At 45.1% G+C, this 13,390-nt stretch overlaps 1 protein-coding gene across 2 annotated transcripts in view; it reads left to right on the top strand.

Moving 5' to 3' along the window:
• Window positions 1–13,390, top strand: part of LOC112463625 (fatty acid synthase-like) — a 138,274-nt gene that overhangs the window by 102,684 nt on the left and 22,200 nt on the right. Inside the window, exons 3-5 of one of the 2 annotated variants that reach the window (XM_025030118.1) lie at window positions 1,066–1,263; window positions 1,456–1,706; window positions 1,803–2,034. In XM_025030118.1, coding sequence (XP_024885886.1) covers window positions 1,092–1,263; window positions 1,456–1,706; window positions 1,803–2,034 — 655 coding nt within the window. In that variant the 5' untranslated portion in view covers window positions 1,066–1,091. Of the gene's footprint in view, window positions 1–1,034; window positions 1,264–1,455; window positions 1,707–1,802; window positions 2,035–13,390 lie in introns of those variants that run through there. The other variant, XM_025030117.1, reaches the window with a different exon arrangement.

Raw genomic sequence — 13,390 nt, 5'->3', positions numbered from 1 at the left:
ACGACGAACATGTCCCGACAGGTTTGATGCGTCATCGACAAAACACACTCCTACGCAGTGCGCTATCGAGTTAGTCTTACCATTGTGCGCCGCCTAGCGGCGTCGTTGCAAACGAGGCCCCCGCGGACCCCGCGGAGTGACCGCAACCGCGACGCGACCGCGAACGCGGACCCGCGGCGAGGGTGAGTCATCCCGGTGAGTCATACCGGTGGTATGCCAAGGTCAACCCCTCCCCACTCCCCGATATAAAATCCGATACCCCTGTGTAACACGATACCCTTGTGTAACCCGATACCCCGCCCCTCTCCCTTTCCCTCACTCCGCGTTATCTCCTTGTAATCTAATACCCCTGTGTAACCCGATACCCCGCCCTTCCCCTTCCCCCTCACCTTCTCCCGCAAAATCCGATACCCCCTCCCTTACCCCCTCACCCCGTGTAATCCAATACCCTCCTCCTTCACCCCCTCACTCCCCCGCGTAATCCGATACCCCTTCCTCTCTCACCCCCCCTCGGAACTCCCTGGTTAGAACTTTCCTAGATTAACTACTCCTAAAACAAGCCTGTTTACAAAGTTTCAGCCCACTCATCTGTCAGTATTATTTCCTCCAAATTTTGTCATTTTACTGGGCTATATGCTATGTTGCTGTACACCAGTAATATAAGAAGGGCACGCCAAGTATATTTGTGTGTAAATCTAATAATGAATAGTTAAAAGAAGAAAAAACAGAACATGTACGCAACAAGTATAATAAAAAAACATGATTAAGAAAATCAAATGTTACTTTACTTAGCGTCTTCTGATATCATTGTTTTCTGCAGTAAAAAATATACATGGAATTATAAGACCAAATTAGATCAAAATTGTTTAAAATAAAGATTTTGTATGGAGCACGTACACTTTGCTTATTCTTTACCTTATTTTAAAAAAGGTAAGTTTTATACGAATTTCTCATTTCTTCGCCAACCTTAATTGATATCATAGTGATACTATGAACATCAAGACAGGTATGATATAATACGTAAAAAAGAAATAAATATGTAAAATACACATAGCACTTTTCTAGATTATCCGAAGAAAACAATCGAAATCATGAATGGCACAGAAGCATGTAGCTCCTGGAACGGTATTAACTCTGGCGAGGAGATTGTTATTTCTGGTATTGCTGGTAGATTTCCGGATTCAGATAATATGAATCAATTACGAGAAAATCTATTTAATAAAAAAGATCTTGTTAGAGCTGATCATGGTCGATGGAAGAAAGGTGATTAATTATATAACTAGGATAGTTCTGCATTTATGCCTGATTGGCGGATATAGGATATGCCATATCCCTTCTGCAATAATTAATTATTATTAGTGGTTATATGTTAAGGATATGTATTTTAAACTAAAATTTTATTAAAAAGTGAACAAGAAGCGTAACGCCTTTGCGTGAAATTATACATTTTATTAGATCACCCAGACATATCAAACCGTATGGGAATAGTTAATAATTTGAACAAGTTTGATGCGGATTTCTTCGGATTATCTTTCGACCAAGCGCACACACTCGGACTTGAGACGAGAATGTTACTGGAACATTCTTATGAGGCAATTATCGACGCGGGGATCAATCCGAAGCAATTGCGAGGAAAGGATACTGCCGTGATCATAGCGACAACCTTTTCTGAAACGCAAGCTAAATTTTTGTATGAGGATCTTGAGGTAGAGAAAATTATTAATTAATAAGTGTAATAGAAGAGATTATTGAATTTATCATTTGTGTGCGACAATTTGTAATCGTTAACTTTCTGCAATTAGATGGATGGTCTGAATCTTATTGGATGTAGCAGATCTACAATAGCAAACATGATTTCGTACCATTTGGATCTGAAGGGACCATCGTATGCAATCGATTCAGCTTGCAGCTCCTGTTTCTATGCCATGGCCCTTGGTTATCATTATATCATATCAGGCAAATGCGAAGATGCCATAATTGGGGCTACACAATTATGTCTCAATTCAACTATAAACCTGCAGTTCGCTCGTCTTGGTACTTTTATTGAAACGAATTAATCTTGTAATATATTAAGCACAAAAAGTAATATGCCTCCTAATATTTTTCTTTCGAATCTGACGCCATAGAGAATTTTGCGTTTCAATGAGTTGTTATTTGAAGTCTTTAGTTGCGAGTTATGTTGAGTGGTATTGTGATCATTTACGTGAGTGTGTCACACGAGCAGTTTGAACTAGCGTGTGTTTTAGATGCGCGTAACAGACAAGGGCTGTGGTTGAATTTCTTATCGTGGAAGAAGTGAGTTCCAATGGCTGCGTTCAGCGGAGAAAGCAGCTCAATGCGCGCTCAATAATTCTTTATTATGATTAGTTTCTACACTTGGATACAGGGAAGAACTAAAGGCAAGGTCCAACCATTTAAAAAAATTACTGATTGCTTGCTAAATTGCTTTTTCTGCTGCACGCAGCCATTGAAATTTATTCGCGTCTCATAAATGTTTATGATAACACCGTTTCTGAAATAAGAATGGATTTCAATAGGACTCACTTCTTCCACGATAAGAAATTCAATCACCGACCTTGTCTTTTACGCGTATTTAAAATACACACCAGTTTGAACTATTCGTGTGACACACTAACATAAACTAATCACAACACTACTCAACATAATATAACTAGAGACTTCAAGTAACAGTAAAATGCAAAATTTTTAATGGCGCCAGATTCAAAAAAAAAATTAAAAATGTTACGCAGCTCTCGTTGAGCCGGGTACACGGCACGTATTTTCTCGTCTTTGGATATAGCTTCGCTAAAGAATGACTTTGCTTCGTGTTTTACAAATTTTTTATTGCTCGTACAAATAAACTTTGGCTCTACGATATGATCTTTACAAACTTAGATAATGTACTCTCGACAGACAGTCCACTGAGACAGACTGACGACGACTGAGACAATGTACTGACGACACCGCATGGCAACGTGGTACTACTGGGGCTAGTGGGTACGAAGCGAGCGCCTCTGGAGAACATGTGGCGACATCCGTTATTACTAGGGGGGCTAGTTCCCTTTGCGCTATATCCTTTGCGCGGCAGCGCCATCATAATAGAATTCAAATCTTAAATCAACAGCCCAAACATACCGCGCGCCTTGATAGGGTAGGCTTATCAATTTGAAACATAAAATGTGAGTATACAAAGAACTAAACTTCAATAGGTAATATGCATATCCTAGAAGCAGGTCTTAAAGGTTCCTTTAGCGGTTTTTAAAGTGGCCGCTCTGATTATTCCATCAGTTCCCGGATGAACTTCAACAATCCGACCAGTAAGCCAAGACAAAGGGGGTAAATCGTTTTCTCGTACAACCACCATTTGACCGACTTGAAGTTGAGGCCCTATAGTTTGCTTCCATTTGGATCGCTGTTGTAATGTATTGAGATAATCAGCTGACCATTGCCTCCAAAATTGCTGACGCATTTGTTCGATACGCTGCCAGCGAGATAAGCGATTTACTGGCAAATCCTGTAATGTAGGCTCTGGATACGAAATAAGTGAGTCTTCAATTAAAAAGTGCCCAGGGGTTAGGTAGGAATGATCCAAGGGATCAGAAGATAAAGGAGTTAAGGGTCTCGAGTATAATATCGCTTCAATTTGCGATAATAATGTGACTGCCTCCTCAAATGTCAACGATCCATCGGCGGAGACTCTAATTAAATGGTGTTTAGTGGAGCGAGCTGCAGATTCCCACAATCCACCGAAATGAGGTGCGCGAGGAGGAATAAAATGCCAAGTAATAGCATCTTCTGCCATCTTGTTGGTGATGTTATGCCGAAACTCTTCTCGATTAAATAAAGTCCGCAATTCTTCTAATTCGCGATTGGCTCCCACGAAATTAGTTCCATTATCCGAATATATGTTAGCTGGTCTTCCTCGTCGACCAATGAAACGCTTTAATGCACTTAAAAATCCTTCTGTGGTTAAATCCGATACAACCTTGATATGAACCGCTTTCGTGACGAAACAAACAAATACTGCAATCCAAGCCTTAGATTTTCTTGCGTTTTTTCGCTTTCCCTCTCGAAGAAATATGGGACCGCAATAATCGACACCTGTATTATGAAATGGCCGAGCGGGAGTCACACGAGTGGCCGGAAGGTCGCCCATAATTTGTTTAGATATACGGGGCCTAGCTTTGACACAGATGATACACTTATGCACAACTTCGCGAACAATCCCTCTAGCACTCAGAGGCCAATAACGTTCTCTTATAGCTGCCAAAGTGGCCTGAGGTCCTGCATGTAATAATCTTTTATGCTCTTGCTCAATAATGAGACGAGTGAGCCGATGACGTGCTGGTAATATCAGCTGATGCTTGATTTCATAGGAGATATTAGCATTTTTCAGACGTCCACCAACTCTTAATAATCCTTCGTGATCTAAAAAGGGGTTCAAAGCAAGCAAACGACTATCTCTCTTAATTGATCTTTGATTTTCGATAGCTTCAATTTCCATGTGAAATATTAATCGCTGTATTCCTCTAATGATAAGCCTTTGAGATACTTCCAATTCTTGAGCGGAAATGGAACCTACGATCATTCGGTTTGGATCTTGCGTTATGCACGAAACGAAGACACCTCGCAATTGTTCTAATCAATCGAACATATGACGAAAATCTATCGATGATGTCGAATTCTTCATGTGAAGTAGAAGTGACTACGATTGTCTTTCGCTGCTCAGGTAGCTCTTCCGCATTGACTGAAGATCGTACGACTTTAGGCCATGAGGATTCGTCGTCGCGCAACCACGATGGACCATTCCACCATAGATCTGCGTCCTTGAGGACAGAAGGAGTGGCTTCACGCGATAGAATATCTGCAGGGTTACATTCGGTACCTACGTGAGACCAGCTTTGAACCGATGTGAGCTCTTGTATGTCACCCACTCTATTGGCAACGAAAGTGTTGAATCTTCGACTTGAGGAGTTGATCCAATCCAAAACTATTTGAGAATCTGTCCAAAGGTATACTGCGTCAATCTTCAATTCCAAAATAGGAACGACTTTGTCGGTTAGTTGCGCCAACAGTTGCGCAGCGCTTAGCTCTAATCGAGGCAAAGACACGGCTTTCAGGGGTGCTACTCGTGACTTCGCGCATAATAGCTTCGTAGTATGCACTCTTCTTTGATTTGTAGTGCGTAAGTATATGCATGCTCCATATGCATTTTGACTCGCGTCGCAAAACCCGTGCAGCTCAATGCGTGTGCTTGATTTAACTTCGACTGCTCTGCGGGAAATGCGAATATCATTCAACTGGCTAAGTTGCGATTTGTAGTTACTCCATTGCGTGTGCAACTCTGCGGGCAAAGATTCATCCCAGCCGAGTTGCAATGTCCATAATCGTTGAATCAACATTTTTGCAAGTATTATGACCGGTCCAAGAAGACCTTCTTTGTCCAATGTTCGTGTTGAATTCATCATGGAAGAGTCAGGAAGATTAACAAGCAGATCAGGACTGTTGGAAGCCCATTTGCGTAATACGAAACCACCTTTTTCAAGAAGCTTTGTAGTCTCATCACGAACTTGCAGTGCTGCTTCCTTCGTGTTTGCCCCAGTAATGAGATCGTCGACGTCAAAGTCCCGCAACACGATTTTCGATCCAATCGGGAAGTTCTTTGCTTCAATCTCTGCCAGTGTTCTGATTGACTTAATGGCAAGAAAGGCTGCTGCGCCAGTGCCATACGTGACTGTTAATAATTCTAGCACTCTTATCGGACCATCCGGAGTGTCGCGCCACAGGATACGTTGCAAAGATACCTGTGATTCGTCGACCAACACCTGGCGGTACATCTTTGTTATATCTGCAACTAAAACAAATTCAAACGTACGAAATCTTGAAATAATAGAAAAGAGATCCTGCTGCAGTGAGGGCCCGACCATCAGGCAGTCATTAAGTGAAACGCCCGTTGTCGTTTTGCACGAGGCGTTGAATACAACCCTTAGTTTGGTCGTATCACTCTCTTCTTTGATCACGCAATGGTGAGGCAAATAGCAGTGCGGGAAGGTTTCTATATCTTGACCTTGCACCTCTCTCAAATGCCCCAACGCTTCGTATTCATGGATGAAGTCCGTGTAATCCTTTTTGAGCGATGGATTACGATTTAGACGGCGTTCGAGATTTATAAATTGTCGTGTAGCAATGTCCTTTGATTGACCGAGCCGCGCTAATTCTTCGTGCTTGATCGGGAGCTTGACTATAAATCTGCCCGTTGAATTTCTCTTGACCGTTGACTTAAAATGCTCTACGCACTTACGATCCTCTGCTGACATCTTAATCTTCCGCGCGCCATGCTCGATTTCCCAAAATTTCGCTATAGCATTATCGAGTGCTTCGTTGGTGATAAGATTGCAGATCGTTGCTTCGGACTGCGTCTTTCTTGTGCTGATTTCACCTCCTGCGATCCAGCCGAATTGTGTTTTCTGCCAACGTGGCTGATCTGGTGTGGTCCTTATCTGACCTACACAGAGGAGATCCCAAAAAAGTCCTGCTCCTATGAGTATGTCTATCTTTGATGTCTCCATAAAATTGGGATCCGCTAACTTGATTCCTGGTGGAACGCGAATGTCCAATCTTCTCATTGGTGTATTTGGAATGTCCTGTACAATTTTACGCAGCACAAGGCATCTGAGTTCTACCTTGAAGCCGTTGAAACGAGATTGCACCATTATGTTAACGTAGCTATGCGTTTCAGTGCTCGATTCTCCCACTCCGCTTATTGGCACAGAGGTAGGATGTCGCTTAAGCCCGAGCTTTTCGACTAGTTCTGATGTCACGAAGTTCGCTTGCGAGCCAGCATCGAGAATAGCTCGACACGGTAGAATACTTCTTTTATTATCCTGAACGTGAATGATTGCTGTGGACAGTAAGACATGCTGCCCTGACAACCGTGTGACGTGATTTACGCTCGTTAATGATGCTGATTGCACAGAGGCAACCACATCCGTGGACTTCGTTTCAGTTTCCTTCGCTTGCGGGGTTGATTCCATGTGTAATAAAGTATTGTGCCTCTTACTACACTTCTTACATGAGCCGGCGTTGCAATTCTTCGCTCGATGATCTGTGGATTTGAGACAATTTGAGCACAGCTTGAGGGCTTTGACTTCTTGAAAACGCTTGTCGACTGAGAACCCGAGAAATTTGCCACAAAGAAAGATAGGATGATCGCCCTTGCAAAGGACACATCCTGAATTGCCAGTTGCTACGTTTGCTACAGTAGACTTCTTTGTATTTGTCTTACCAACGCTATTAGACGATGTGGGGCTTTGAAGATTCCTATCAACCGCTTCTAATGTACGACACCTGTGAGCCAAAAAATCCGTTAATTGTTTGAGAGTCGTTCAGCATGATTTTCCTTATGCAACACTGACTGTCCGAATATCGCTTTAATGTGCTTCTGCATTATAGCCCGCTGGTCATCATATCGCTCTTTTAACATCGCCCATGCTTCTTCGTAATTTTCGGCCGCTATATCTAATGAACTAATAACGTCTGCCGCTTCGTCTTTGAGAGATGATCGCAGATAATGCATCTTTTGTACGGTCGGTAATGTAGTGTTCGTATGTATCATCGAATGAAACACATCATGAAATGGATACCAATCCTCGTACGAACCCGAAAACGTAGGAAGGTCGATTCGCGGTAACTTCATATTGGCGTGGACTTGCGGAGGGTTATCGCGATTACCCGGCACTCGAAACATGTCGAACGGATTGGGGCCGGCAGCGCCCGTTTCTGGTGTACGCTCGATTATAAGCTCCTCGAACCTCGCGTCGACCTCGAAATATTTCTCCTCGAACGATTGACGCTCTGCGTTATTCACGATTTCCTGCTCGTTCGCGTTTTCAAACATCTCGATGTCGGACTGCGCGTCATCGAATGATTGCCAACACTCGCGAAACTTTGCTTGTCTCTGTCGCAATTCGATTACCGACACGGGTTTGTCGCCTATTTCGTCCACGAACTTCTTCCCGCGCGTACACGTGGCCTTTGCTTGCGACCGTTTCGTCTTTGCGGCACGTTGTGCGAATTCTTGTTTCGCCATCTTTGAAGAACTCGATATGAAGGAAATAGACTGTAAATGGATAAGATGGGCAACGGAGACTCACCTGGTAGCTATGTATCTTAGCCGTTGTCCTTATGCTTTGCAATGCGTAATGCTTGATGCGCCTTTGCCTTGTACGCAAATTACTTTCCTTGAACAGACTCGTCACCATCAATGGCGAATGAGGCGTGTATTCTCGATCTTCGCTTCCGTTCACGCCCTTGTGAACTTTGAATGCCTTTGCACGAGACCGGACTGAATATCCGGCTCGAAGGACCATATGTTACGCAGCTCTCGTTGAGCCGGGTGCACGGCACGTATTTTCTCGACTTTGGATACAGCTTCGCTAAAGAATGACTTTGCTTCGTGTTTTACAAATTTTTTATTGCTCGTACAAATAAACTTTGGCTCTACGATATGATCTTTACAAACTTAGATAATGTACTCTCGACAGACAGTCCACTGAGACAGACTGACGACGACTGAGACAATGTACTGACGACACCGCATGGCAACGTGGTACTACTGGGGCTAGTGGGTACGAAGCGAGCGCCTCTGGAGAACATGTGGCGACATCCGTTATTACTAGGGGGGCTAGTTCCCTTTGCGCTATATCCTTTGCGCGGCAGTGCCATCATAATAGAATTCAAATCTTAAATCAACAGCCCAAACAAAAAGGCATTACTTTTGTACCGATCCATATATATATATTGTTACGCCCGTGCTGGACACTGAGTAGAGAAGTCGCGGAAAGCTGTGAAGCGCGCTCCTTGACAACGGGAGATTGTTGATAGATTTATTGATTTTCTGTCTGGCGGATTTTTGGAATCCGCACGCGTTCTGTTTTACGAGCTTGGAATAAACGCATTTCTTAAGTTCTTTTGAGTTCTCTTCCCTTTTGCGAGTTCCGCGAAATTCGTGCGCGAGTGTGGAGTGCGCGATAGTGTTACGGCGGCGAGCTTACTCGACGAGCGCAACATTTTGGGGGCTCGTCCGGGATACGAGGTGACGAACGCAGTATCCCGAACAAAATGACGACCACGCACACCACGCCGAGGACCCGTTCGCAGGCCGCGGCGTCGGCAACAACGGAGGCGGGAGCGACCCATCCGCAGGATGCGGGGGCGACGGAGGCAGAGGCGGGCGCTTTCGAAGCTGTCTACTTGGAGCTTCAAAAGCTGCGCCAGGAGCGGCGGCTGAAGCAGCAGGAGCAACAGCTTTTCCGCAGCGAGTTGGAGGCTCGCCTGAAGGAACGCGACGCTGCGGTGGCACGTCTTCAGGAGCAACTCGCCGTACATCAGCTAAGTCCCTCCAATAATGTTTCTCGCGACGAAATTTTGAATGAGGCGACGCGTGAGATAGGCGCGGGTGAGGGCGCGTGTGCGGGGCGCGCCGCGTACGGAAATTCGGTCGAGCCGCTGCGTGTGATGGGCACGGGCGAGGGCTCGTGTGCAGGGCGCACCGCGTGTGGAGGTTCGAGTGAGACGTCGCTCGGTTATAAATTAAAGCCCGACACGTTCGACGCGAGTGTTCGTCTGCGCGAATATTTAGCACAGTTCAATTTAATTGCGCAAGCAAATGGCTGGGAGGAATCTTCGAGAACCGTGGCTTTAGCTTCGAGCTTAAGAAGAAAAGCGCGTGCCGTATTGGATGGGGTAACCGAATTCGAAAGCCTTTGCTATTCTGAATTAGAGGCTAGGTTAGAGTTGCGTTTTGGCGAAGCGCATATGTCTCAAACGTTTTACCACCCAGTTCACTAATCGGAGACAAAAACCCGGAAAAGATCTGCCCGTTTTGGGAGCGAATTTAGAACGTTTAGCGCGTTTAGCCTATTCGGAATGCTCGGCCGAGGTGCGGGATAAGATTGCGTGCGCCCAGTTCATTGCGGCGCTTTCTGACGGTTTCGTAAAACGAACTCTTCAGTTAGAGGGATTAACTTCCTTGAGAGCCGCCATAGAGTGGGCCATGGCAATAAAAGTCATCCAAGCGAATTTTCGCGGAAATTTGAAAGTAGAGATCTCGGAAAAGGCAGAGCTGGGAACAAAATTAAATCGGTGGGGAATGAGAAAGATGAAAAGAGTTCTGCAAATTTTAAGAAGAATTCGGGTTTCAGGACGAGATTCGGGCGTGAGGAAAAGGAGTGCTGGCAGTGCGGTGCCAAAGGGCACTTTCGGTCGGAGTGCCCTTCTCTAACTACGGAAGAGAAGGAAAACTCGGAAAGCTCAGCGGGGCATGTTCGGCTCAGGGGTGCAAAGGCCTTGCGAAATTAAGTAGGATAAGCAGCGGGTTAAATGATTTTTGTTTTTGCGGCCGAGTTAATGGCCGGACTTGCGTCTTTAGAATAGATACGGGCTCCGATGTGTCGGTACTTAGGGAAGATTTGTTAGGTCCTTTGAAATCACCCACTCCTGTAGAGAGATATTTCTTGACCTATTCAACGGGAAAAACGGTTCCTGTAAAACATAGAGTGGTGGTTGGAATCGAAATAGGGAAATTTTCTTTGGATTTTCCGGTAATCATAGCGGCCATAAAAGACGAGTGTATTCTAGGAGCGGACTTTCTTTCAAAAATAGGGGTAGGAAGCGTTTTCTCTTCGGTTTTTGAGGAAACGGTGTCAGAGAGTCAAGAAAACTTTTTCTATTCCCGAATTTGTAGTTTTGATAGGGAGATTGCTTTTTTTTTCTTAAAGAATTCTTTGAGAAAAATTCCGAAACTTTCAACGCTTCTCAAAAGGAGCAGTTTGCTGAATTGGTGATTGAGTTTCAAGATATCTTTTCGGAAGATGTGGTTGCAGGAAATTGCTCCGTCGTTGAGCATGCTATTAGGGTGAAAAATTCTTCTCCGATTAAACAGGCTCCTAGGCGAATTCCACTGCATATGCGAGAAGGGGTGGAAAAGATTTTAAACGAAATGAAACAACGTGGTGTCATCGAAGAATCTCATAGCGCCTGGGTTTCTCCAGCTGTTTTGGTTAAAAGAAAGATGGAACGATTAGATTTTGTATCGATTTCAGGAAGCTCAATGCCATTACAGAAAATGATTCTTATCCTATTCCCAAAATAGATGATTTTTTTGATTGTTTATCCAGAAATTCCTGGTTCACCACTGTTACGTCCAACCCCGGGATTAAGATATGAAAATCTGGGAAGCAAGGGAAAGGCTAGCCAGAGGGGTCGGGGGAAGGGAGGACGCAGCTAGAAGCTTACAAATGTAGCTCGCAGGTACGCGCTCTGAGACGCGTGGCGCGAGCCGAACGCACTTTTACGACTCAGAAAAGGTCAACGTCCGTAAAGACGTTAGGACGCCTTTCGTGAGCAGTGCGATCATCGGTCCTTTTTCGAGTCAGAGAATTTAATCCCTTTAACTCAGGATCGGACCTCGTGCAATTTCGAGTGGTGGAAGAATGGTGGGTGAGGTCTTAGATTATAAATAAATGGAAATTTATATTTAACGTAAATAAAACATTTATTATAAATCGAAGTTAAGTAATCTGTCGATATTACAATAGGTGAGAACTAGGCAAATTAAACGGGAGATTGAAAACATTTTGCAATGGAAATGTATATGTGTGTACTTCTCGCGGGTGTTACATAAGTGCGGGGGTGATCGGGCAAGATTTCTAAGGGGATAGCTACTTGAAAATGCACATCCTGCCCGCTATTATTACAATTTGTTTTTAGGATTGCAGTTACATGAATTTACTGTGTGTGTGTGTTAATCGATGAAGTACAGTATATGAGAATTGAAATAAGTAAAACTTAATTTTATAACTATCAATCTAAGGTTACGATCTCAGGATCGCCTATTTCCTCGAGATCGAGAGTCGAGGCAGTTGAGGAGGTTGGGGACGAACTTCGGGAAGAGGGGGGGAGAATCAGGAGGTTCTAGGAAGCGGACTGGATCGGGGTTGTCGGGGACCACGCGAGGAGGGACCACGCGAAACGGAGCCACGCGGCAAATAGGGCGATGTTCGATAATTGGGCGAAAAGGCAGGACGACTGGGCGATAGGGCAGGATGTTAGTGGGACGATTCCGGTTCGAACAACCGGGTTCTTCTGTAAACGCTGGTAGGGGCGGTGGGATGGCGAGTCGCGGAGGACCGGCGTTGAGCTGCTCTCGGGGGAGTTCGATCTCCCGTCGCGCCCGCTTGTTCTGGCGATTTCTCTGTCGCCTGATTGTACGAAGGTTTGGTTCCTGAGGGGCCAGGACTTTCGGGTCCACTAAAACCATTTACTCATTAGGTCGATCTCTCTCGGACCCGGCCGGAAGCGAGCAAAAGGAAATCGTTCAGCTTAAAGAAAGGGGAGAGAGGTCAGCGGACGGCTGGGCCCACGACAGCGACGAGACGCCGGGAGCCAAGTCAGGCCTACCACAACGCCAACGACCGCTGGGAACTCGATGCCTACACTAACCGACCCACGAGCATAAGCTCAGGGAGGTCAGTGGACCAGCTGAGTCCACGACAGCGACGAGACGCCGGGAGGTAAGTCCGGCCCGCGACAACGCCAACGACCGCTGGGAACCTGCCGCCTACGCTGACCGACCCCCAAATATATAACGAGCTTCCGGGGTCCGACAATCGATAGACCGTTTAAGGGGGGCGATAACGCGGAAAAAGGATTAAGAAAATTATGGGACTTACTACTTGATGAGTTCGAACGCGTCTCAGTACGCTTTCTCTCAATGGACGTTGGACTCGTCGGTGAGTGGGTTGGGGCGACTGGTCCGTCGGATCTGCTGCACTGACTCTACGTGACTCTAAACGTGAGCTTTTCGAATGAGGTTTAAATTGTAACCGAACAATGCGGACTTGAGATGAGAAAATTTCTCTGAGCCGGGTCCTGCGACGTCGCGATTTAAATAGGAAGGTTCGAAGGATGGAAGGGGTGGATTTTGTGTGGGATGTGTCTGGTTTTCGTTTAAGGGATTTCTGGTTGGCGGGATGTTTCTGATTATTATTTAAGGGAATTCTTATTGGGCGAGATGTTTCTTGCCCAAGGGGGAGATTTTGGGTTTACGCCTATCCTAGAAAGCTAGAGACGGTTATCGATTTTTGCGGTTTTCTATTGGTGAGCCCCCTCTAAAAGCCACATGTCTTATTGGGGGTGTAACCCATCGGTTCTTTTCAGTGACGCATTTGTTTTTCGGCTATCGTTTCTTTTATTAGGGTTCCTTACTTATCTCGCGACCCTGTCTCCCTCCTGACAGACGATCCATACTTCTCAATTTTAAGTGCAGTTTTATTGCAAACAGAAACTTCCGCCACGTACTCTTAAGATTTCTAAAAGCACGTATTAGGTT

This window comes from Temnothorax curvispinosus, unplaced genomic scaffold (genome assembly GCF_003070985.1).
Source record: "Temnothorax curvispinosus isolate PA1 unplaced genomic scaffold, ASM307098v1 QBEX01013471.1, whole genome shotgun sequence".
Classification (NCBI taxonomy): domain Eukaryota; kingdom Metazoa; phylum Arthropoda; class Insecta; order Hymenoptera; family Formicidae; genus Temnothorax; species Temnothorax curvispinosus.
Note: the sequence above shows the minus strand (reverse complement) of the source record. Positions and strands in the feature narration are given on the sequence as shown.